Here is a 25805-nt window from a genome sequence, read left to right on the forward strand (position 1 = left end):
CTTTTATCATTTTACATGTTCTAAATAAATACATCAATCAAACTGTAAATGTTATTAGAGAATAAATGTTGTAATAAATGAAGTAAAACATGAGTAAATACAGTTTTATACATCTAAAGCGTGAGTTGATGAGAGCATCCCAAAGGACAGCCATTGTTTTACGATGCTTCTATTTTTTTTTCATTACAATGCAAAGCACAGCCACACGCACGCACGCACACATGCACGCAGCGTGTGCCGATGGTGGCTCGTGTTACGTAAGAAGCAGACGAGCCTATCTCTTTAAAAGAGGCAGAGCTGTGTGTGCGTGCGCGCGCGCGTGTGAGCAGAAGGAATAACGATAGCGATAGAGAGGAGAGGCCGCTCTGTCATGGGGCAGCGATAGGACGGGCAGCCGCTCCACCGTGGACCACTGGGCTCTGACTCCTCCTCCTGGTTCTACTGGTTCCTCCGGTTCTTCTGGTTCTACTTGTTCCTCGGGTTCCTCCGGGCTCGGCGGGCTCTCCTCCGGCGTACGGACAGGACGCAGAGCCGCTGCGCCCTCCTCGGTATTTACCTTGGCCTTTGTGCGTGTGCGAGAGGAGAAACGGGGATCCGAGCGGGTCGGTCATGGATTAATGCTGAGAGGATCTTCATCGGAGAGGTAAGATCAGAATAAAGGATGCTGCGGAGGGAGGATGGGAAGGCCTGGGATGCAGTGCGCGTGCGTGCGTGTGTGTGTGTGTGTGTGTGTGTGTGTCGGACTGCAGAGGCTCCGGAGCTGAGGGCGGCTGCACGGTTCTTTGTGCACCGTGCACGGTGCGCGGTTCTGGGGGCCTCTGGGAGACCATCGGCCGCATTGAGCCGTATTATTAGCAAAACAGCATGACGTCACCGTCCGTCAGTGACGTCACCTCTGTCCTCACACTGCATGGTGTTCTAGCCTTCTGGGTTTTATTGGCTTCAGTCTCACTGTGGAATGTGTGCGTGTGCGTGAGAGCCTCATTCTTCTCACTCCCCGTGCATCAGAGCCTGCTGTCATCAGCACCCATGGTCAGGGAGAACATGTAAACTCCGCTCAGTGCACATCCTCTCTCACGCTGTGGAGTGATCAGAAGTGCCTGTGCCGGATGAACAGTGAACATGTTGGAGTTCAGTACCACGTGATTGTCCACTGACACATCAAGCACTCACTGGATCCATCAAAAAAAAAAAAAAAAAAAAAAGTGACCAACAGAGTCATGGAGGCTGATCAATGCTGGAAAACTTTGGATCAGCCTTTGTTTTTAGGGTGTTTAGTAAAGAAAGTGGAAATATAAAACCATCGCTGTAAGGGTCAGACATGGACAATATGAGGTGAATTTTGAATTTCTTTCGACAATCTTCAGAAAAACAAAATAGAACAAATAACACTCAATTTTTTAATTCTTCAGCCAAAATGGTGTAGATTGAAGCAAGGCTTATACATAACTACCCCATCACAAAACAACAAAACAAGGTTCTCGAGATCACTATTTTTCAAATGGGGGTATGTGTACCCCTAGGGGTACACAATGACACAACAAGGGGTACTTTAGAAAGAGAGAGAGGAAACATACCAAATGTAAGCATTAAAAATAGGCTGTTGTTCGCAGTAAACCGAACACCGGTAGTTCCGTCACTGCCGGACCCGTGTCCTTCTAGCTATAGTTTTGTCAGTTTTATTTTAGCCCTAACCCTAACCCAGGAAATACCCTAAAATGTTTCTTTTTTTTCTATATGTATTTTTAAAGGTGGAATTTGCCATGTTAGATATGTTAAAAGGAAAAGAAGAAAAAAACCTAACCCAGGAAATACCCTAAAATGTTTCTTTTTTTGGTATATGTATTTTTAAAGGTGGAATTTGCCATGTTAGATATGTTAAAAGGAAAAGAAGAAAAAAACCTAACCCAGGAAATACCCTAAAATGTTTCTTTTTTTGGTATATGTATTTTTAAAGGTGGAAGTTGCTGTGGTAAATATGTTAAAATAAAAATAAAAAAAAATGTCCGAAGTGGGATTCGAACCCACATCAGCGGAAGGAAACGTCTTTAAGTCTAGTGCCTGAGACCAGGCTATTCTAACATGTTAACACGGGCACATTACGCTTATGTAGAAAAGGTCCGGCAGTGACGGAACTGCGCATGCGCACAGGAAGTGCCGGAACAATAGTCAGATTTGTCTGAGGTCCGGATCCGGAACTATAGACACTTCATTACAAACATGTTATATTTCTGAGGGGTATAATACGGTATATTTCCTGGCCAAATCAGGAGACTTGACAGATGTAGATGTGGATGGAGTAAAAGTGTTTATTTTGAAAAAGTGTTGTCTGATCTTTTCCATGAGGTGTTTCTTATTCTAGAGTCATAATTAGAGAGTTTCTACAATCACAGACATCATTTGTTCTTAACCTTTGATTGCTGTATTTGATCTGCAGTCAAAGAGAAGCTCACGTGAAGCTCAGAACGGTTTCTTTTAAACTTTGAAAGCTGTTCTGGATTTCTCAAAAACACATTATTAGGATAAATGTCGATGCCGTTGTTCTAGTTATTGGTCCATATAATCCAAGAATGTCTTCACAAGAAATGAATTGTTTGTCGGCGTTTCCAATGAAAGCAGTTCAGGTTATTCTTTGAAAGTCTGTTTATAGTGATCAAGGAACGAAGGTCAGGAGAAGAAAAGAGCAGCGATCATTGATGGTGGTGTCTTACTGAATCATCAGCTCTGTGTAATATATGCTGGCATTAAGCAGGGAATTCATTTTGCTTGTTAGCAAACACAACGACATACTGTGAATATTTCTGTGTCAAGTTGAGGCTCTAATTCAAACAAGATACAGTGAAGGGTTGTCATGGAAAGCATTGCATTTCCTTTCAACTCTTAATCTAAGATAAAGTGAAAACAAAACAAACTTTAATGAAGCAAAGAAAAAACAGAATGTTGTGTGATGTCAAGTCTTTTATTTCCCAAACACTCTTGGACCTCCTACTAAACTAGAATACGAGATATTTTAGGCCTGTTCCCTCTTAATGAGCTTCCAAAGCAGCGTGAAGAAGATTCAATCTGAAAAAACCTGCTCGTGAAAACCCTTTGGTTGACTAATTTTAGTGCTAGCAGCTATAGATAGCCACTGAAACTATATCAGAACTCTTTTGTGTGCATCATCAGCAAAGGCAGTTCTTTCTTTAGACCTGGACCTTCTACCTTAGATCTGCTCTCTTCACCTTTCAGTCACTCCCTCCACAGTATTGGACAATTTACTAAAGTGTTTAAACTTCTCTCTCCTTGTCTTGATCACCTTCACTCACTTCCAGGTTCTACTCAACATGCTCCTGTGGTCTCACCACAAATCACTGTGCAAACATCACTCATGATGTTAGCACTACAGAGCTCAGTCACAGCTACATCACACCTCACTGCTGTCATACTGAGCTGTAGTGGAACCTTCTGATACCTTGTTCTCACCTGAAGCTGAACCTTCTTTCTTCCTCCTTTCCTCCACCACTCTTTCCCAAAGCTCAATGCTAGGACTAATGAACTGACTCCTCTGAAGGTCATCTCCATTGTTCTTGAAGTTGGGACTACTTCTTCTTCTCTCCTTACACAGGATTGAGAATCATTTTCCCTGAACACGGACATGCTTCCTCTGGTTTGTCTTTCCATTCTCCATCTTCATTGATTTTGGTTCCAGATCTAAAACTATCTGAACAATTCCATGTCCTCTTCCTTTTTCATCAGCTTCTTGTAGCAGTCCTCTCCTTCCACAGTACTTTACCTTCTCTGTTAAACCTTCTCCTTCAACCAGTGCAAGTCATTTGGACCTTCTTTCGTGTCCAATCTCTCTAAGAACTCATGATGTTCCTCTTCCTGCGCATTAGCCACCTCTCTCTTTGCTCTGACACCATCTGGAAACACTCCCTCTCCATTGCATCCTTCCTCCAATATCTCCATTTATGAATGTTCTGCACCTCTACATTCATTCCTCTAAAGAACTTGTATGTTTCTACCTTCTCACTCCATCCTGAAAGTTGCCTCGTCTCTTTCTCTAGTAAAACAGCTTGAACCCTGAACCTCTCTCCCCCTGGTCCTGGTTTTCTGTCCACATTCTAGTCCATATGCTGTCCTTCTGTCCTTCACATCAACTATTCATTGTGCAAATGTTGAGTCTTCACTCTCACCCTAAATGTCCAGTCTTCCTCTTCAGCTGACTGTAGCAAAGCTCTCACTGCGTGATCGGGATAGTGTTTGTGAGCAGCATATTTGAATTGACAAATATTTCAGCTGGATTTCATTTGATGTATGTTATTGTATTGGACAAGTCTGTCACATTAAGAGACAAACATACTCATCTACATTTACACACTTTATTTACCATTTGGTAACTTTAGATTTTAGAAATAGCCCAGGGAAAATCCAAAACTCCGCTGAGGTGTTGTAGAGTTGAACTCTGGACCTTCCTGCTCCTGACAAACAATACAATGCTGATTTTGATTATTATAAAACACCAATTTTACATTTAAAATCCTGGAAAAGGGACATATGTGAATATATTTGATTTATGAGCAGAGCCTGACTAAAAGAACAAAGCCATGTGACTAGGCCTGGGCAATATATCGATATTCAAGATACACTATATCGAGTTTTCCATTTTGGTGATACAGAAAATTACAATATCGCCTATATCGATGAAATTTGATTTTATAGCTTATTTTGGATTATAATACATGTTACTAGCCACTGTTTTCACTACTTCTCAGAACAGCATGAAAAGCGCAGTTAGATGGATTTCTGAGTGCGTCCTAACCCAGACCTTCACCTAAACAAGCCACACTACAGAACTCACTCACACGTGCTGTCCCCTATAGGAGAAAAAGCCAAAAGTGGCACATATTGTGTGGCTGTTTGTTAATAAATGTGCCTGTGTGGCATTTTTCATAAGCAAATTTGACCTAGAATTGTCTTTCTGGTCAGAGTTTTTGGAGTTATAAATATCAAGATTTATATTGTATATCACTATTTTATTTTGCCTATCTTGCCCGGCCCTACACGTGACATTGATAAAGTAAAGCAGAGTAAATGAAAGTCCTGCTCTCGCTGATTGAAAATTTGCTTTACCTTAAACTTTAATGGTTTTCTTTACAGTGGAATGTGTGAGCTTATGGTCCTCCTGCCTCTCAGTCTCATTGGGTTTGCTGGAGCTGCATCATGTAATGATGATAACCCTGTTTCTGTTTGTGTGAACGCTCTTTATCTGCTGAGCAACACAAAATTGTTAAAGTAAGCTAACCAGATCCAGTGCTACCATCCTAAAAGGAGCGTTCGTGTCCCGTGCACGTCAGCAGAGCAGCAGCTTGTCTGTGGACAGTGGCACGACGCGATGGCGCTGGGAGTGAAGCCGTATAGTCAGCATGTTACATAACTCATACAGTGAGGTCAGAGAGAACGAGCGCGATGAGGCCAGCATTCATTTACACTGGACTGCTTTCCTATTGGCTGCTGTGCACACAGGCACCAGGCTGATGCTGATGTTAGCTGTTCATCAACGTGTCTTTGAACAAACACTGTGTACACTGGCTCACGTCACTGTGGTTAATTAAAAGTAATCGTTTCACATTAAACAAAAGTCTTTAACTGCTATCACAGTATATGATAATAACATTTTATATTACTACAGGAGTAACAAAATAAGACATTTGGAAAATATTGTTTTCAGTGATTACGGAAAATGGATAGAAAATGCAGAATTTACATTCTGAAACAGAGAAAGCAATCTGAACAGTTTTTCCTTGCTTTATTTAAAATCTTTGACTGGAAAAAGAGTGATTGAATGTCTAGTAGAAAGTTTGAGAAATGGACAAATATGTCAAATTTTGTCCATAATCTCAGTCTAAATCTCTCACTCTGTGTTACAGTTCATCTGGTGCCAAAAACAAACTTCATCTGAAGTGTGTTTCTAATGTGTTGTTTTAGATTGTTATGACTGCACTCAAGTGTGAAAAGGCTCTGGTATAAAGACAGGTCTATTAGCTGAACTGGTAATCACTTTACCTGGTGACACATCACAGCAGAAGCATCTCCAATCATGCGCTGCACAAAGTTTAGTGAAAAAAGTGAGGGTGGAGGTAATTAAAGGTTTTACAAAAACTGTTTTGGGACCATATCACACGTTTACATGGGATTTTTCCAGTTAAATGGTTTGCTGAGGGTTTGCAGTGTTGCTCATGTTTTTGTAAATATCTAAACCATATAAACTATAAAATTAATAGTCATATTTAACATGTTTGATATTATTTCACAAAGTTTAATAGACAGTAAAGTATCTAAATAGGGAAACCTTATGAAACAGAAAGGAAATAGGAAAGTGTAATGTAATGTGGAAATGGGTAAATGCTGAAATTTTGAAGCTGAAAATCAGAGCATCAAACAAATGTTCACACACACACACGCACACGCACACACACACACACACACACACACAGTTTTTTGGGGGAAATTATTTGAAATTCTCAACACAAGAAAAATGATGCAGTGATATTAGTAATTTATGAACTGTCATTAGCCGTAATGACAGTTTTAGAACAATGTTTGTTCACATTGTTCTAATCACCACCTAAAGAAAAGCACAGGATCATTTTTGTGTTCGTACTCAGCCACTGTCATGTCCCTATACTGTGATGGACAGGTTGAGACGAGTTTAGCTAAATCCAGATTGGAAGTAAAAACAGAAATAACACAACTCTGGCCTAAGCTCAGTGTTGATGTCATTGTTTTCTTGATAAGAAGACAATGCAGGCCTATACTCTGAAGCTGGATTTCCTCTTATCGCGCTTTATTCTGTGTGCGCTGTACTGCGACACTGGTTCACTTCTTACCATCATGGAAACTTAGGCTGAACCAGAGCCGTATAAAGAGAGAGTTGCGACAACGGAAGTCCAAAATCCTACGCCGTCACGTGATTCATGTAAGACTGAATTTGTACCCCGGAAGTCACTGGCGGCCTATTCATATCAATTGACATTGCTGAAATTTTTGGTAATTTGGCATCAATAACTGCATTATTGACAATATTTTTTAACATTGTTGGCCTATTGTAAACTTCTGTGTGCTTTCAATCTCACTTAGGGCTTCTTACTTCCCTTTCCCTCTGCCATGATCATAATTAGCTGAGTTTATACATGATATTTACAGCTAGGAGAAACTCAAAGCTTAAAAAATTGAATCCATAAGTTACCTTTTTGCTTAAGCTTGCTGTTTAGAAATCTCAAATATGCAGTATAAATTCATAGCAATATCACAAAAATAGTTGTTTAACGTTAAATTTATCATCCTCGCTCGTACTCCAAAATTCCATTCCTCATTTTTCACTCATCACTGTACAATCATGTCCTAATATTTAATTCATTAATTTAATTTGCTACAGGAAAAAATAAATTAAGTTTCAAAAAGTATTTTATTTATTTCTAATTCCAAATCGTTGGATGAAATGACATTAAAATAATTGAACCTTGAGGTTAACGCTGTGTGTTACTTTATCCAGTAACGTTAGCATATCCTTACCCGTTATCTGCTGTTTATCCCTTAATCTACTAGTTTAGCGGGGGATAATCCACTAACATGGTTTAATGCACACATTAATGAGTTTATATACGTTGATAATAATAATATCCAATATGATTATTTAAACGTCTTACCGTTCAAAAATGCATCACAAACTCTCTCTCTGCTGTGGCTTCAATAGGCTTCATCAGTGAACTGTTTACTTCCGGGGAACGAATGCGAGTCTCCATGAGCCACCATTGCTGTGAAAAAGCTGAACCATTGGAGTGAACGGAGTTGACGCAACTCTCTTTCTCTATGGCTCTGGGCTGAACAGATGACCTGGACATGTTAAGTACTAGGATACGACCTGAGCCAGTATATAGCTCCGCCTCCTGACCAATCAGTTCTCTACGAAAAACGACCTGTCCAGTAATATTTGGGTCCTTCTCTGTCCACGTTACTGCGCGGATCTGATGTGACAGCTGAAGAATGGGGATAGATGCAATGACCATGACCCATGACATCCTATAGGAAACAAATAGATGTTTATCTGATGGACTGACCTGCATTAGTCAGCTAATAAAGCCTGAATGCGTAGGGCGCTCTCTGACCCATGACTTCATTCATTCATGTATTCATAGTCTGTTGGTGACATAATACAGGCTGTATAAATCACAAATATTGCCCACCTTATGATGTAAGCTGAGCTCTATGAACGCAGCATCAGAGCCACAGACTCCACCCAAAATAAGGCAGAGACATGATTAAAAACGTCTGTGCTGTAATATCATCCCATCAATTAATATTGTATAATCCAGGGTTCTCACCAGTAATTTTTCACAGCATGGGGGTCCCACAAGAAACTAAACATTTTGCTGTGCACAATCAAAGCAGCTTTAATAAAAACCTACAACATCAACTCTCATAACACTTGTGGAATATGGGTTTTTAAAATTCAGTGTGTTCTGCTGTGCAGTTACACAGCGGTCCACGTTTCTAGACGCGTCGGATGCTGGCGGTGAGGGGGCTCCATGCCCACCGGAGAGCGGAGTGGGCTCAGTGAGGTAACCATGTCCACGGTCCCAATTAAATGGTTAGTTAGGAGCCACGGTATGTTTGAGCCTCCAGTGGAGTCCGGACTGTCCGCACTCCATACGTGGACGGTTATTACGGTTACGTAAGCAGAGGATGCATTGCACACAGGCAGCATTGGGGGCAGCTAAATGGCTGCAGGGGTCCTTTGGTAAAGACGGTGGTATCCGAGCAAATTGCCTGTATTAAATAGGTGCGGCTGAGGAATGTGTTTCTGGGTTATTCAGATTAAAACAAGAGTTAAAATAACCCGTGCACACTTGGAAGTCCCTTTTGTGTCCAAGTGTGGAACAATTATTACGATGGTACTGATGGAAAAAAAGAAAAAACAACAGAAAATCCCTCCTACGTTGCTGAAAACTGTTACGTAAGTTGCTCTGCCCAATCACTGTGTGTTAGTAATTGGTCAGATGCTGCAAACTCCACCCCTTTTATGGGACCATGCACGTTGCCAGTGAGCATGTTGATATCCAGCTTCATAGCACAGCTGCTCTGTGACAGAATGTTTGTTTAGTGAAGCTAACGATGAGATATCAGGATATATTAATCCAGTTTCAGAGTACAGGCCCTGCGTGTTATGGTCCATGTGTGTAAGTAGCACCAAAACACATACTATTGTATTATATTAGCTGTAACTGGCAAATTAGGATTTTGCACTATTCACTGTTGTGCAATAAAACAATGAACAGCTGTAAATAGAAGCCGACAAAACTGTCTAGTAGTTATATAATAATAATGATTACTATTATTTAATCACATTATAATATTATATATATTAATAATGTATTACAGTATATATTATGAATTATATAGTATTAAGATATGTTATCTATTATATAACACATGTACATGTTGCATAACATGATTTTATCCTTAAAATAATACATTTTTATGTTTATAGAACATTAATGTGTCGGTGACGTCTCTGGTGATAGTTACAGTTACACAGTAAACATTGCTTTTCAAGTTGTTTTTCTCCATTAGTATTCATAGGACTGTAATCATGTAAATAAAACTACAGACAATTGTTTTTGATATACTGCCAGGCTTCAAGTGTGACACATTGGTGAATGAGACAGATTGGTTCTTTGATGTGATGCTGTGATAGTTTATGTAAAACTATTTGAAAGTGTTCCTGCAAATACTGTAGCATCTCAATAACACTACTGTTAGTGTTTATTGTTGCTATCAAGTTTGAAAGCATTAACCCATGAACTGCTGTCAGTGATGACCAAGTCTGTAACCTTAAGTCTTTCCACTGTTTCCCAGTCTGCATCAGAATAGACATGTGTAAATGTGTCCAGAATCCATCATTGAGATGTTAGTCAGGTGTGAACCCAGTTGGTCTCTCAGATCTATGTACACAGGTCAGATAGTAGAGCCCAGAGTTCACAGCAAACATGGTGATGCTGCTTTTAGTTGTTATGCTGCAAAGAAGTGGAACAAATTGTCATTAAGTCAGTAAATATTATCTGCGTTTGTGTGTGTGTGTGTGTGTGTTGAGTCATTACAAGAGGTTTCTCTGCACTTTGATCTGTATTGTTCCTGGATTAGACTTGAGTTGTTTCTGTTTGTAGTGGACTCATCAATCCTGTCCTCTTTTCCAGGTTCCCAATGTTGAACATGTCCACTCCCAGTGAGCTGAAGCCTCCTTGTGTGACTCGTAATGGGATGGTGAAGTTGCCACCGAGCCAGCCCAACGGTCTGGGCAGTGCCAGCATCACTAAGGGAACGCCGGCTGCCAAGAACCGTCTGTGCCAGTCCTCGTCTGTCCCCTCCATCCTGCCTCCGCCCCCAGCATCGCTCCCCTACCACCACCATCACCACCACCACCTGGACGGCCCCGGCATGCCCCTCTCCACGTCCCCTCTCTTGGCTTCTGATCTAGAACCTGGAAAGCCCTTGGTGGGCCTAAAGCCATCTCTGCGGCACCTTCCGCCGCTCACGCTGCCTAAACCCGTGTTTCTGGAACGTCAGCTTGTCTTAGACGAGAAGCTGCTCAACCGACTGCTGTGGTATTTCACTATAGCTGAGAAATGTGTGCTGGCACAAGTGTGCAAGACATGGCGCAAAGTGCTTTACCAACCCAAGTTCTGGGAGGGTGTGACGCCCATCCTGCATGCCAAGGAGTTGTACACCCTGCTACCTAACGGCGAGAAGGAGTTTGTAAGTCTGCAGGCCTTCGCCCTTCGTGGGTTCCAGTCCTTCTGCCTGGTTGGAGTGTCAGACCTTGACATTTGTGAGTTCATTGACAACTACCCACTGTCGAAGAAAGGAGTTCGCTCCGTCAGCCTAAAGAGGTCCACCATCACAGATGCAGGTTTAGAGGTAAGTCAGCTTTGACTCTTATTTTGAAGGGTTGGCAAAGATGTACATGCAACAAAATCAAGTTCAGTCATTGGGAGTCTTTTCTGTATGCCATTGTTTCCTAAGCCAGTGACCCTGAAAAGGAGCAAGCAACTAGGGATGCTCCTTTGTAATTGTTATTCTATAACCCAGTGTTTCTCAAATGGGTTCGGGGTCCACGATGGCATTACAGGGAAAACTTGAGAGAGAGAGTAGAAAATTAACAAATAAAGTGTCAGTCTAAATGATAAAACTATAGAAATCAATTTATTCAGGAGCCACTAAATCAGTGTTTTTCAACCCTGGGTTCAGGACCTGATGTGGGGTAGCTTGAAATTTGTGAAAAAACATATTATTATATTATATATATTATATATTTTTTAATGAAAACACACAATCTTAATCAAAAGTTTTTCTATACTTTCACTTTGTGACATATAAATCTAGTCCAACTGAAATGGGGTTTAAAAAATATGTGAGCTCAAACATGATCAAAACCTACAGTAATTCTACAAAAAAAAAGGTTTTTGGGGTCACCAGAAATTCTTGATATCAAAATGGGATCACTCATCCAAAAAAGGTTGGAAACCACTGCACCAAAAACTGTTTCTTTCCACTTATTTACAAAATGAGATTCTTTAAAATGTGTGTCATCATTCATTCATACATTCATTCCAAGATTGTAGTTAAAGGGGGTTCTTGGATTCAGAAATAAGAAAAAGGGGGTACTTCTGCTAGAACTGCTATAACCGATGCTCATTAACAGATTAATAACAGAAGTTAGGAAATTAAGCCACTTATTGGATGTGTTTCTGATGTTTGGATCATGTTAGCCACACTTTCACATGACTACAGAGTCACACTAGCCATGAACATTGAGCTAATGTCTTTGAACTGCAGGACGCACTTAAGTAGGGCTTAAGTTTTTCAGTTTAAAAATGTCCCAAATTCTGTTTCAGTGTTTCATCATCTTTCCCTGTTTAGATAACTTTACTGACTATTAAACTCAAACATACTAAATACGATAGTCAACAATTGTTATTGCTGTTACATGTTATGAACTTCAGTAGATTTACAAAATCAGGATGTTCAGGATGTTCACGCTGAAATCACGAGATTACGTGCACTTTGTCACACTTTCTAGACTTTCGAGCACCTGTTTTTCAGTCAAAAATAGTGTGTATATAAGTGATATTGTCCCAAAACATGCAACATACATGTCATGTTGGGCCCATTTTTAGGTAAAGAGAGAGAGAGAAAATAGAAATGATTTAGATTAGGGCTGGGCGATTTTGCCAAAAAAAAAAAATGTCAGAGTTTTTAAAGAAGAGTTTCGATTTTTTTTTTTCAATGCACTTAACAATGACTGCAGACCTCCGATATATTGACAAAAGTGCAACTTTATTGCTGTGATTGTCCTTAAATAAAAAGTAAATGAGGCTCTGTCATTCAACAGTTTCAAGCTTTAACCAGGTTTAAGCAAAAGTGCAACAGCAACTTCACAGTAGCTTAAATTTTCTGATTAAGAAATCAGATAATTTCATATTTTATACAATAAAATATTATTACAATAAAAAAAAAAAACTCTTTCCTGAGCATCTCACCATAGTGCGCATTAAAAATGAAACATTTCTGTGGCACACATACAGTATAGCCTACTCAAAGGGTTAACACATGTAAACAAAGAGGGGGCTGGCTCACATCACGCTACGGTAACCCACAAGGACAGAACACGAAAAAGTCCGAAAAAACTGTGGAGCAAAACAAAAAAAAAAAATAATAATAATGAATTTTTTTTTTTTTTTTTTAAACTCTAATTTGCAAAATAAAAATTGTTTTTATCTACAAATTCGACAAATTGATTAAATCGATTTTTTGCCCAGCCCTAATTTGGATGGATTTTTCTGTTTTAGAATGAGAATTCAGTTTCACAGAGAATTTCAGGCACTACTTAAGTACATCCTGCGACTGCAGTGGGTTGATAGTACTCGTACCCCTGTTTGGGAAACACTGCTGTGTTAAATTCTAGAGAATAGTTTCACCTAAAAACATGACATCACGAATAAGATATAAAAAAGTTCCAAACATTCATATATGGAGGATCAGAACATAAAGAAAAGAAAATATACATAAAAAGTATTGAACAGACTAATGAACAAATCAATTCCAACAGTCCACAGATATCAGCCTGAAGAAGAACATGTGTGACACTGCACGAGGTTAGTGTAGATTCAATGAAACAAATGCCAAATAGGACTCTTTAGTCGTAGCCATTACACGAGCTGACGCAGAATGTCACACGTGATGTCACAGACCATGAGGTTCAGTACAGCTGCTGTAAACCAGCGGAGCTGATAGAAATAGATCAACCTAACATGATTAGCAATAAAAATATCTTTACAAAGACCAAAAACAAGGACATTTTCACTATTATTTAATCTCTAAATATGAAACACACAATACAGTTTTAGTTAGTGATCTTTTTTTCTTCTTTTAACACTCAATTTTATAATTATTTCAATTAATTTTTAATTTTTTTTACTAAAATAACCCTTAACTGAACTGAATTATTTGGTCATTTACGCAATGATTCATGTTTTCTCTGTTATTGGTCCTCTCCTGTTTGACACCTTGAATGCTCTAAATGGCCGTATTTGGGCCCCCGGGCCTTCAATTTGACACATGTGTACTAGACAGGCCTTTTCCACATGGACTAACTAGATCAATACGCTGTAACAATGCAGCATTAAGCCACACTCATAGTCAGGTCGCGTCAGATCAGAACACACTTATTGTGACTCTAGGAAGTCATATACGTTTTCTTGGCTTCAGCTGCCAAATTTGACCTTTGTTAAGGAGCTTCTGTTTATGATGCCGTTCATTTATTTGTCTGTGAACAGTTTGACTAAAACAATGGACGGATTTTGTTGAAAATTTCAGGAAATGGAATCAGGAACAAGTGTTTAGATTTTGGGGATGATTTGGATCAATATCCTGAATTTCACATTTAGATGATTATGCATTATGTGGAGTTTCTAGTGCAGTGTTTCTGAAATGGGGGTACGCGATGGCACTACAGGGGGTACTTGAGAGAAAGGAAAATGAACAAATGAAAGCATTGAAAATATTGGTGTTTGTAACATTTATTTTTAGTTAGAAATGATGATCACACTGAATGCTACCAGCAACACACAAAACGACCACAAAAACACACTAAATGAGAGAAAAATACACAAGATCACTAGAAAAACACTAGAAAATAACAGAGAAACATACAAAACACAAGAAACAACCAAACAACACCAAAAACATACAAACTGAGAGACAATAATTGAAATAATACGAACAACACGCGACAAAGACAACAAAAACACACAAAGTAAGAGAAAAATATACTAAATGACAGGAAATGATAAAAAAACTATAGAAATCAATCTATTCAGAAGGCACGAAATACTGTTTCATTCTGGTTAGAGGATACTCTCAGAAAAGTACAATATATATATTAGGGGTGTCCCGATCTGATATTGATATCGGATATTGGGCCGATATCAGCCAGAAAACGAATATCGGATTTTCTCGGACTGCATCTAATATCTCTGATATATATTATATTTATTCATTTGTAGAATACTGTAGATATTATGTTGAAGGTTAAAATGTATGTAACAATTGGTTAATAATAAATGGGTCAGTTTTCTCATACCTACTGTTGCTCACTATTATTATCTATTTGATCAAGCCTTTTCTAACATTCCACATTACAAAATAAGTAATAAAAGTATTTGTGATTTGTGCTGGTATTGCATTGACCTGATATAGGTATTGCCAAATACTCAAGGCTACAATATCGGTATCGTATCGGAAGGGAAAAAGTAGTGTACGGGACATCCCTACTATATATTCATAGACACTACTGGAAACGAGAGTCAAAGTCCATCTATGAGTGATTACGTTTCAACAATCCTTAGAAAGGAGTTTCATAAACATGGTGAGAGGAGCAGAAAGCAGCAGTTAAAGGTAGAGGCTCTCCTTGTGTAGCCATGTGTAATGTTTGATCTGGTCAGTTGTGTCACAGCAATGCTTTCATGTCAACCATTGTAAGAACTGAACAGAGCTCAGATGGCTCTTCGTACCTTCTAGGCTTGGCTGCTATTCTGGGATGAGTGGAAGGTTGCCATGGAGAAGGCCTGAATTGTTTGCTGCTCTCTCTATATAAGGACGTTCCTGTTTTGAAGGAGTGCTTGGTGCTTTGGACACACAGGAGAGTAGCTTTAATTAGCACTGATGATGACCACCTTCCTAATGGTGAATCTTTAGCTCCAACAAAGCGAAACCAAGAGGAGATGCTAATGTTTCAGTTAAAGCTCCAAGTGTTTGTCTCTGATCATCATGAACGCAACTCATACAGAGAAGATCTGCCAGAATAAGATGTTTGAACATTTCTATCAGCAGGTTGAGACTGTGATCAAACAGCTACACAGTGGACAGATGTAGCTGCATCCTCTGGTTACACCCACACTTTCATAAAAACTAAAATTCATCCCCCTCAATTTTCACAGAGGGATTGAAAACGTATTGGTCCAGTTACAGTAGATTGATTGAATGGTGATCAAGCCAATCACAACAAGCCAAGGGAAACAAAGAGTTAACAGTGATGAGTAAAGTGTAAGTAAAGTGAGTAACAGGTGGCACAAAATTATCCAAAAGTGGCAGAACAATAGTGAAAAAGGGCAAACGTGTGGAACAAAAAGCGAGTGGTATTTAACTCGTTGAGTGCCATTCACGTCTATAGACACGATTTGTGTTCTTCGGCTGGGGTTGCTAGGAGACAGTGTGACGAAGCTCTCCGGTGAATATCTAACTTGTACAATGATGTAGTGACCAACGGGTGACATGTAGGTGGCAGTGCAGCTTTGGATGAGAGATCACCAGTGATGGGCAGAGCTCAGAGGGAGAGGAAAGGAGTTTACAAGACAGAAAATGGTGCTACGAGAGTTGATGCTGAAGTTCCCAGCAGCCGACAGCAGCGCACACTCGACCAGAGCATGTGTAAAACTAAGTGGACTATTGAGAGTGTCGTGATGGTGAGAAAAAGAAAAAAAAAAACGGGGGAAGCGCTGACATTCGGCATGTCCAGGAGGAGGAGGAAGATGCGTGTGTGGAGAATGACGGGGGGAGAGACTTGGAGGATGGCCAAAATACAGTAAGAAATCCATTCAACTCTGACCCAGATAACAAAATAATAATAATGTTGCCATCAAAAGCCCTGTCTCAGCGTTGTTTTTGTAGTTTTATTGAAGGAAACCAATGTTGAAACCAATTCTTCAAAGTCATTAATAGGTTTTTTCAGAAAAAGACATTTTTCTCATCTTTTTGTCACAAACTGGTGATTTGTGTGAAACTTGCCTCTATTCAACTGCTGATTACAGAAGAATGAAACTGATGTCAGATTGTCATAGTACAAAATATTCTGTGGGTCTTTAAAAAATAGTCAAAATGCTCTAAAACAGCTTGCACTGAGTGGGTAGAAATTTTGAAAATGGCTGGCACTGAATTAGATAATGGGCAAAAAGTCGCTTTTTTAGATAAAAAGTGGCAAAAAGAATCAATAAAAATAGGATAAAATTGTCAAAAAGAACTCGAAAAATGGATACAAATAAGGAAAAACTGATATTTATCGGCAAAAGGAAAATAAAATCTGAAAAAACAAAAAAGTGTCAAAGGAAGTTGCAAAATGGCCAAAGAAAAAGGTAAAAAGCGATTAAAAAGTTCTCCCTTTTAAGGTTTTCTGGGGGAACAATAATTCAAATGAAGACATAAAGAGCCATGTGTTGGGTATCACTGACTTAATAACATCTTTATCATGGTTTTAATTTTAGAAACTAAATTGGGAGTCAACGGTTGCCCTCCGCTTAGAACACCCTCGCTTTTAAAATTGCTGCTCCGCCCCTTCCTGCAGGTGATGCTGGAACAGATGCAGGGCCTGATGCACCTGGAACTGTCCGGATGCAACGACTTCACCGAGGCCGGTCTGTGGTCCAGCCTGAACGCACGGCTGACGTCTCTCAGCGTCAGCGACTGCATCAACGTGGCTGACGATGCCATCGCTGCCATCTCACAGCTCCTACCCAACCTATCAGAGCTCAGCCTGCAGGCCTACCACGTGACTGACACGGCCATGGCCTACTTCACCGCCAAACAGGTAGGATCAGGGCGGGGCCAGACCATTCCTCACACGGGGGTGACAGTCAGCAGATTGCTGAGATGTGTTGTTACTGCAGTTGATTCATTTATTGTTTTAGTGCTACATAGCTACGTTTAATAGTCAACGTGTGAAGAATACAGTGCACAACACCTGGATACACATGACTGATACAATAATAATAATTAAAATAATAATAATTAGAAGCAGATGGTTTTTTCTTTTCATTTCAGCTTACCACTAAAGGAAACTATAAAATACTGAAGCACAGACTGGATGAGAGTTTTCACTCTTTACAGACTGATGTAAATCAATGTGGGAATGAAATATTACTGATGATGTTGAATGAGTAAATAAACCCCCTTGTTTTTGCTGACTTTCAAAAAATGCCTTGATGGGCTTCTGGAGCAGTTAAGACACGCCCGACCTATGATATAAAATCTCCTAAGAACAATCTATGCTACGTTAACTAGCTACTCAATACTCACTATACCTCACTATTCACAACCCTCTCAGTCCAACCTACTCACCGCAGATTGTAGTCTACAGGTGATAGCCCCGCCCCTTCTATAAAAACTAACAGTCACATGAGATGGTCCCAAACATCACAGAAACTAATTTTCAGCCAATAACAAAATTAAATTGTAATAGTCTGGTTTCAACCACTAGAGGGCAGTCACTCTTACATTTTACAACTAAATATGCCAAATTGAAATACTTTGACTAAAATGTTGGACCAGGATCAATTAATAGCACTATTTCATACCAAATACATGGGTTGTCAGCAGAAAAAAAGTGTTTTGCGCCACGTTTTCCTTCAGCCGTGGGGGGTTCAGAGGGTAGCTCGGCCCATGGGTTCAGGACTAAAGGAAATCCTCAGTGAATGTAGAGTCAGTTTTCATTAAAAAATCTAAACTAAATACATGTGATGTGAGGCTCCCACTTTGATCCACAAAGAGCTATGCACAGGAAGCACTGGGAGCTGCAACAACATGTGGGATTTGCTATTTTTAACTCGTGAGAATCCATGGACAGCTTTAAAGATGCACAAAGAGAAGAGAAGCAGCAGGCCTCCCTCTGCTGCTCCTTCTGTCATCAGTCTGAGAGTAACTCTCCTCATGTGTTCATCTGCAGGGCTACACCACACACACTCTGAGGCTTCACTCCTGCTGGGAGATCACCAACCACGGCGTGGTCAACATGGTGCACAGCCTGCCCAACCTGACGGCCCTCAGCCTCTCCGGCTGCTCCAAGATCACCGACGACGGCGTGGAGCTGGTCGCCGAGAACCTGCGTAAGCTGCGCAGCCTGGACCTGTCCTGGTGTCCTCGGATCACTGACATGGCTCTGGAGTACATCGCCTGTGACCTGCACAAACTGGAGGAGCTGGTCCTGGACAGGTGAGTGAAGCTGCTCTCATTCATCCACACTGAGCAGAGAACACATTGGACCTTCACTGTTCTCTTCTTACACTTGATTCTTAAACACTGAACGTGATGGACGTTTGTTTCTGTGCTCATAAATATTCAATCAGAATCATATTCAGAACCATGTCTGAGGGGACATGGTCCAACACCATCTCCAACACTGTTTTTTGAGTGTTTTTTAGTCATTTTCTGTATTTTTGAAATTTAGTGCACTGGTTCCCAAACTTTCATAGTCCCGTACCCCTTCAGACATTTAACCTGAAGCCGTGTACCCCCTTACTTCATGACATGATGATGTAATACAGTGAAATTTTGTCTCTAAATTTGACCAATCCTGTTGAGTAATAATAACCTGGAAGCACACAATAAAATATCTTTTTCAGAATGATCACTCAATTTATTTAAAAAATTAGCTTACTGGCATTTTCAGTGGAAAAAAATGTCAACTTGCACTTTTTTGATGAGATTGTGTCTCTGTCACCACTAAAGGGAAGTCTTACATACACCAATGTGTAATTTGTGGCAATACGTGGAGGCTGGATGTTCAAACTCAGAGTAAAGTATGTTCAGGCTCAAATGAGGGAAACTCTGAGTATTCCATTCCTGAAGGCGAGGTATGTTCTTCTCTGAGTATGTCACCATGGTAACATTCTCCGTGAACCTGCTTGCTGGCAGGTTTTGTCCAAGAAACTCTAGGTTTCTACCTGGCTCCGCCCACCTGAACACCACTTCTCAAGGAAGACCTTGACACTCTTCTCTGACACACTTTAGTAACATCACACACCACAGACGTGCTCATATTACAAATGTTGCGTCACTTCACATTTTTTTTGCAAACGGCAATTTTCTTTATAACATTGTGGATGCAGAGCATTTAGGGAAAAACACTCAGAGGTTGATCTGCATTAAAACGCCTAATGATGTTAAGTGGCAAATGTAACAGGGAAAATGTCAATTTAAATGAATACACATTTAAGGCCCGACCCGCAGCGCGTAAGGAGATGCGTTTATTTCACCCATCGAGACGAAATAAATCGCTCTCTTCAGGGTGGTTGCCATGGTAGTTTGTGGGATCTTTGCTCAGTTGATGATGGCTTTTCATGGCACTCGTGCATGTAAGTAACCCAAGGTTTACATACATACATGGGTTGATTAACCCACTTAATACCAGCTGTAATGGAATTAGATACCCAAAGTTTCCCATCGCGGGGTATGTTGACCCAAATTTATGGATAGACTCAGGGTTTGTTGAGCCTCCTTTCTGGAACACATCTCTGACTGCCGGACGATTTATATTCCAGTTTCCAGTGTTGTCAAGCTGTTTTTTTTAATTCACGTAATTCTATGAGAATTTGCATATCCCATTTTGGGAACCTAGGATTTAGCGCATTTGTCAGTCATTTTGTGTGTTTTTTTTTTACTTGTTTTTTGTATTTTTGATATTCTTTTATTTTGAATGTTAGGTTACATATTTCTTCAAACTTCTTAAATCACTTTATTTGTGTTTGTTTTTGGGTTCACCACAAATTACAGAGAGGGCCGCATGTGGTCCCCAGACCACCAGTTGTCAATGTAAGATAATGCATGTTTCCATTGTGTGTTGTTGTAAAGCTGTCCTTTGTTGGTCTGCAGGTGTGTGCGGATCACAGACACTGGACTAGGATACTTGTCCACAATGTCCTCCTTGAGAAGCCTCTACCTGCGCTGGTGCTGCCAGGTAACACACGCACACACACACACACACACACACACACACACACACACACACACACACACACAGATGTTAGACATTCTGTGAGTTATCAATGATTCTTTGCAGTTTTTGAAGCCTGACGTGTGTGTGTGTGTGTGTGTGTGTGTGTGTGTGTGTGTGTGTGTGTGTGTGTGTGTGTGTGTGTGTGTGTGTGTGTGTGTGTGTGTGTGCGCGCGTGTGTTTGCAGGTCCAGGATTTTGGTCTTCAGCATTTGTTTGGAATGAGAAGTCTGCGTCTTCTGTCTCTTGCAGGTTTGTTCAGACTTTTTTTTTTCAGAATTTCCACAATAAAACCTCTAAATGTGAGCAATGTGTTATTTTTCTCTGATTATTCTTACTTTTTGAGGTAAAAAGCTTTTTCTTATACCTGGAGGTCTTTGTGCGGCATCCATGTCACTTAGATTATTCTCCAGCTGCGCTTTAAATGACCAGGAAATAAATCAATGTTGCGAAAATGTTCATCACGTGCCTCTCGTTTCTTCATCTTGTTGTATCTAATTATTCTAATTTAGTCTAATAGATTCTAATCTGACACTGTTTCCTTAAGCAGTCCACTCCAGACTCCGCTCTATCAATTCCACCCAGTTGTTTTTATTGGATTTATTAAGGTTATTTTTAAGTCTACTAATACTTCTTTATATTTATTTAATTTAATTGTATAATATTCATCTGTCTAAGGTTAACCCATTGGTTAATAATAAATGGGTCGGTTTTTCTCATCCCCACTGTTGCTGACTATTGTTCTCTGTTTGACTAATGTCACCCAATCAATCCTTTTCTAACATTCCACACTATAACATCAGTCCTAAAAGAATGATTTTGTTATGGGCCAATACTCATGGCTTTAATATTAGAAGTGTAAAGGTATAATATGAGTATTGTTGTGTTGAGATGAGCTGAGTTTTGGTGTTGGTACGTTCAAAAGAACTCGTTCTTTGCTTTTTTTTGTTGGATTTTTGTCTTTGTGTCCTTCCTCTCCAGCTGAACCTTGTTCTCCTGCTGTCTGTCCGTTAGGGTGCCCCCTGTTGACCACGACCGGGCTGTCGGGTCTCATCCAACTACACGATTTAGAAGAGCTGGAGCTGACCAACTGCCCGGGAGCCACTGCTGAGCTCTTCAAATACTACTCCCAGCATCTGCCCCACTGCATGGTCATCGAGTAGGACCATCCACGCTATGCTCATACCTCCCCCTCCTCACTCTGTCCTTCAGCTGGATTGGCTCCCTCTGTACCACATGACCTGACCCCGTCTTCCTCCACACCCCATTGAGTTGAGCGACCCGAGGCAGACCCAGAGGTGGAAGAATGATGGTCCGAGTCAGAGCCGGAGGAGACCAGAAGGAAGCTCCTGATGTGGGAACATTTGGCCTGACAGCAACTTTCTTTTATCAATCCACTAAAAGGCTTTTGGTGACGTTAAGATCTTTGATTTGTTTTTAAAAGAACAAACTCATTCACCCTGAAGGGAAGATCCACCTCTTGGGAAGTTTGGAAATATGTAAAGGATAAAGACTTTAGTTGAAACTCACACATGCAAATACACATTACAGACACTCACTGACATTCTGTTTGAAGCTCATGGAAGTTCTTAGGCCTGGATTTCATCACTTTGTTCAAGAATTGTTGCAGAAAGTTCAGATTTTTCTTCTTCAGATGAAAGTCTTTATGTGCCAGCTGGAGAAAAAGGACTCATATCTAAGTTCTGGAAGTTATAAAGAGAAAAACAATCATCTCTCTCTTCTTCTTCTCCTGTGTATAACATGAGCTTCGTGGACTTGCAGCTTCGCCTCTTTCCAATTTTCTGGGAGAAAACCACTTTACGCCCATTCCTTTGTCTTGTCAGAAATCACCCAGCGGAAGGAAAAAAAAGGGAAGTAAATGTGAAAACTACTGTTTACATTTGCTTTTCAGAGCTCGCACACTTGGTCGACCTGAGCGAGTTCAGTTTAGTTGTTGTGCTCTTATTAATACATCTCAGATCTGAAGAAGTGTTTAAGATGATTGTGGTGAATATTGTGCGTGAGACAAATGCAGCGCAAGCGTCTGCACGGTTTAAAACACTTTTCTCTTCAACCAATGGATCGGATTAGAAGTTCAACACGAGATGAATCACATGAACTCTGGATGTCTTTAGGAAGGATTCGATTTTCTTGGTGACAACATTTGATCTAAAAGTGACATGCTTTTATTTTGACAAAGTCTCATTCCTCTTGATTCTTTCACTGTTGCTACTGATGACAACAAGCGACTGCGTTTTGAACTGGTGTGGCTTTAAAGGCAGCTTCTGTTTAACAAGTGAAGAACGACTGACGACAAAACGGGAGGATGCAACTGAAACTTTCACTGAGCTTTGGGGAACTTGACTACATTTCCTTCTGACCTACAGTCACACACATGATTATTCAAACTGTGCTACTGATCTGATTACAGAGCAGATTCAAGATTCAATGGAAAATATGACTATTAGGGGAAATTTTGTGTCAGAGTAATGTATGGAAAATGTGGACGTGAGGTTAAGTTGGATAAGAAAGCTTTACTTAGACGTGGAGGGGAAGTGGGCACATGTAAATATATGGAATGGAATGATTAAGGGGAGTAAATATGCAAATGAAAGCACGAGCAGCCGTCCTCAGGATCTGTGATGAACTGTTGGAGGCATCGTTTACATCAAATCCGCAACTTTTCTTATTGAATTTCTTCAAATGCTGCTGCAGATTTCAGCCTGAGCATGCTATCAGTGTGCTAGCACTGTTAGCATGTTCATCCTGGCATCTTAAAACCTAATTATACGTATAGGTAAAGTTGTATTCTGAAGTCTGTTGCAAAGCTACCGAAATGCAGGGAAGTATAACATCAGAATCATTACAAAGGTGATCATTAAAGACACTTCATTCTGTGTCCAGGTCAGGGGCCAACATCACGTCCCTCAGGCCAGGAAAACTGTCCCTCCTATGTTGGTCCAATCTCTTATTTTGATGGGGAACACCGTCCTCTGCAGACAGATGGTCACATGCAGCAGAAAATGGCCAATGCCTCCAATTCTACCTTTTATATAATGTGGCAAAGTTGTTTCCGTTTCAAATGTTCCGGTTGTAGGTTAGAAGGAAAATGAGCAAAGACCCCAAAGTGTCTTCAGACGTGCACGTGTCGGGTTTGTGCCAAACGTATTCACAGAAGAGACGCTGAACGGAGCCAATGTTCTCCTTCTTTGTTTCAGCTCTTCTTAGATGTGTCTTGCATCTCTTTAATGTACATAATGACATTGATTAATTAATTTATTAATTTATTTATTTAATTTGCCAGGACTTATTTGGAGAATTTATTTATAGAGGAGTCACTCTTTTCCATTTTGTGTTTGTTATTTCAACACTTGTTTTTATCTTATTATTAATATAATCATTATGATTACGAGTCATTTTTCATGCCCTTCGATAAATAAATCCACTTAGGTCACATTAGGCTTACACAGTTAGTCCTTGGTGGTTATTTCTCATTAGGGGGACTTAAAGGTCAAAGGTCATCCTTGACGTGGTTGCGTTGCTGAATAGAAGAAGCAGCTGTGATGTTTTCATTGTCCTGAATGTGGCACAGATCCAGAGTCTGCTCTGTTTACAGAGGATTCATTGGAAGCTTGTTACACACAAAACTATTGAAACTAAAGCAGTTTGTCACGCACACACACACACACACACACACACACTGCGGGAGTCGTTGAATCAGTGATAATCATTCAGCTTCTCAGACAGGAATCATGAATGTCTTTAAAACACTGAGGCGAGGAAAAAGTGCTACTTAACGTAGCCTGAATGCTAACGTGATCATGTGAGGATTGTTACTATAGAAACCAGTCTTGACACACAGTTTGTGACGGATGCTTCTGTGCACTCACTGCAGGACGTCCTCCATCACTGATGGTCGGAGAAATGATTTTTCCTCACACGTTATTACTGTGTTTAAAACATTTAAAGATGTGAGAACAGGCTAATTAACAGTCCAATCACTTTTCACCTCGTGTTTTTAATCATCTCAGGGTTAATGAAGTCTGACAGAAGCCCCTCACATCCGTGTCAGTGTTACAAACAAACATTTGTGTAGCTTCAGCTTTGTTCTTTGCTCTAAAATGAATGGGCCTGATGCTCTCAGTTTCAGTGTTTTTGCTTTTGATGAGCTTCCAAAGGATCTCCGTGCAAGTTTACATATCATGGCCTGTCACATGCACAGTCGTCCATTAAAGACTGCTAACAGAAGTCATTGGAGGTCATTTTCTAAGAGTCTAATTATTAATCCTGCCTATAGTCTGTGCTCTCCATCCGTCACCTTTTTGTTACGACCCTTGTACAGCACAATTTGAAGTGAGCGCTAAAATAAAAACTGACAGTTTACTGAGTGACACGTTGTTTCCTCATTCCACCAACCTCAGCCATCGCAGCATCAACACAAAACAACCACGTCAAAACGAATATGTGGTTCATAGACGTGAGTATCCTCAGTAAATGTCTTATTTTACACTGAAACACCATTTTACAAAACACATGAACAAGAACATGCACTGAAGTCCAACAGACCTCGTCCATGGCACTGACGGAAATGGAAATTCTATTTATATATATATATATATATATATAAATAGATATATATACAGACCCTTTCCAAAAAATTAGAGAATGATGGAAAAGTTGTTTAATTTCCATAATTCTATTCAAAAAGACTCAGGGACGACAATTTAAACGATTTCAAGTGTTTGTTCATTTTTACATAATTTGGGCTTCAAGCTCATAAAACCCATGAAAACAGGAATTCAAAAAATGATAATACTGTGATGAAATCACCATTTACTTCTCAGTTTTTGTAGAAAAAAAAAGATAAGAAGAAGGACTGGACTGTTGGCCAGTGGTTTCTGATGAGAGTAAAGTGTGCCTTTCATTCAGGAATCAAAGTCCAAGGGTTTGGAGGAAGACGGGTGAGGAACAGAACCCAAGCTGCTTTTAGGTCCAAGTGTATCAGTCGTGGTGCAATGTTCTGTCCAGTCCCTCTTTTTTTCTGCAAAAACTGAGAAGTAAATGGTGATTTCGTCACAGTATTCTCATTTTTTGAATTCCTGTTTTCATGGGTTTTATGAGCTGGAAGCCCAAATTATGTAAAAAATAAACAAATAAATACTTGAAATTGTTTAAATTGTGGACCCTGAATCTATGAAAGTTTAATTTTTTGAATGGAATTATGGAAATTAAATGACTTTTCCATGATTTTCTAATTTTTTGGAAAGGGTCTGTATGTATTAGTTTATGTAGCTGAAATAAGAGAAACACCTTCAAACACTGAAGTAGTTAAACTGTAGCTTTCTACTTGCTAATCAACATAAAACATCAGCAACGCATAATAAACATTAAAAACACCTCAGACTGTTACATTACTCTGATATCAAGCAAAGCTCAATGACTGT

At 39.9% G+C, this 25805-nt stretch overlaps 1 protein-coding gene across 1 annotated transcript; it reads left to right on the plus strand.

Annotated features, from left to right (window-relative positions):
* Positions 1-300: 300 nt before the first annotated feature.
* On the plus strand, positions 301-24752 carry fbxl16 (F-box and leucine-rich repeat protein 16). Its single transcript, XM_028455965.1, has 7 exons — positions 301-643; positions 10239-10959; positions 16940-17182; positions 18317-18582; positions 20242-20326; positions 20550-20613; positions 21376-24752. The coding sequence occupies exons 1-7, from the start codon at positions 618-620 to the stop codon at positions 21522-21524; spliced, it is 1554 nt and encodes a 517-aa protein (XP_028311766.1). The 5' UTR covers positions 301-617; the 3' UTR covers positions 21525-24752.
* The last annotated feature ends 1053 nt before the right edge of the window (positions 24753-25805 follow it).

The sequence above is a fragment of the Gouania willdenowi genome, chromosome 8, assembly GCF_900634775.1.
Source record: "Gouania willdenowi chromosome 8, fGouWil2.1, whole genome shotgun sequence".
Taxonomy (NCBI): domain Eukaryota; kingdom Metazoa; phylum Chordata; class Actinopteri; order Blenniiformes; family Gobiesocidae; genus Gouania; species Gouania willdenowi.

What these genes read in the sequence shown, in the direction of transcription:
- fbxl16 (XM_028455965.1), top strand. Translation starts at nt 618, where the DNA reads ATGCTGAGAGGATCTTCATCGGAGAG. An exon ending in AGAGGATCTTCATCGGAGAG is followed by an intron (nt 644 to 10,238) that starts GTAAGATCAGAA and finishes CCTCTTTTCCAG; the next exon opens with GTTCCCAATGTTGAACATGT. An exon ending in CCTACTTCACCGCCAAACAG is followed by an intron (nt 17,183 to 18,316) that starts GTAGGATCAGGG and finishes GTTCATCTGCAG; the next exon opens with GGCTACACCACACACACTCT.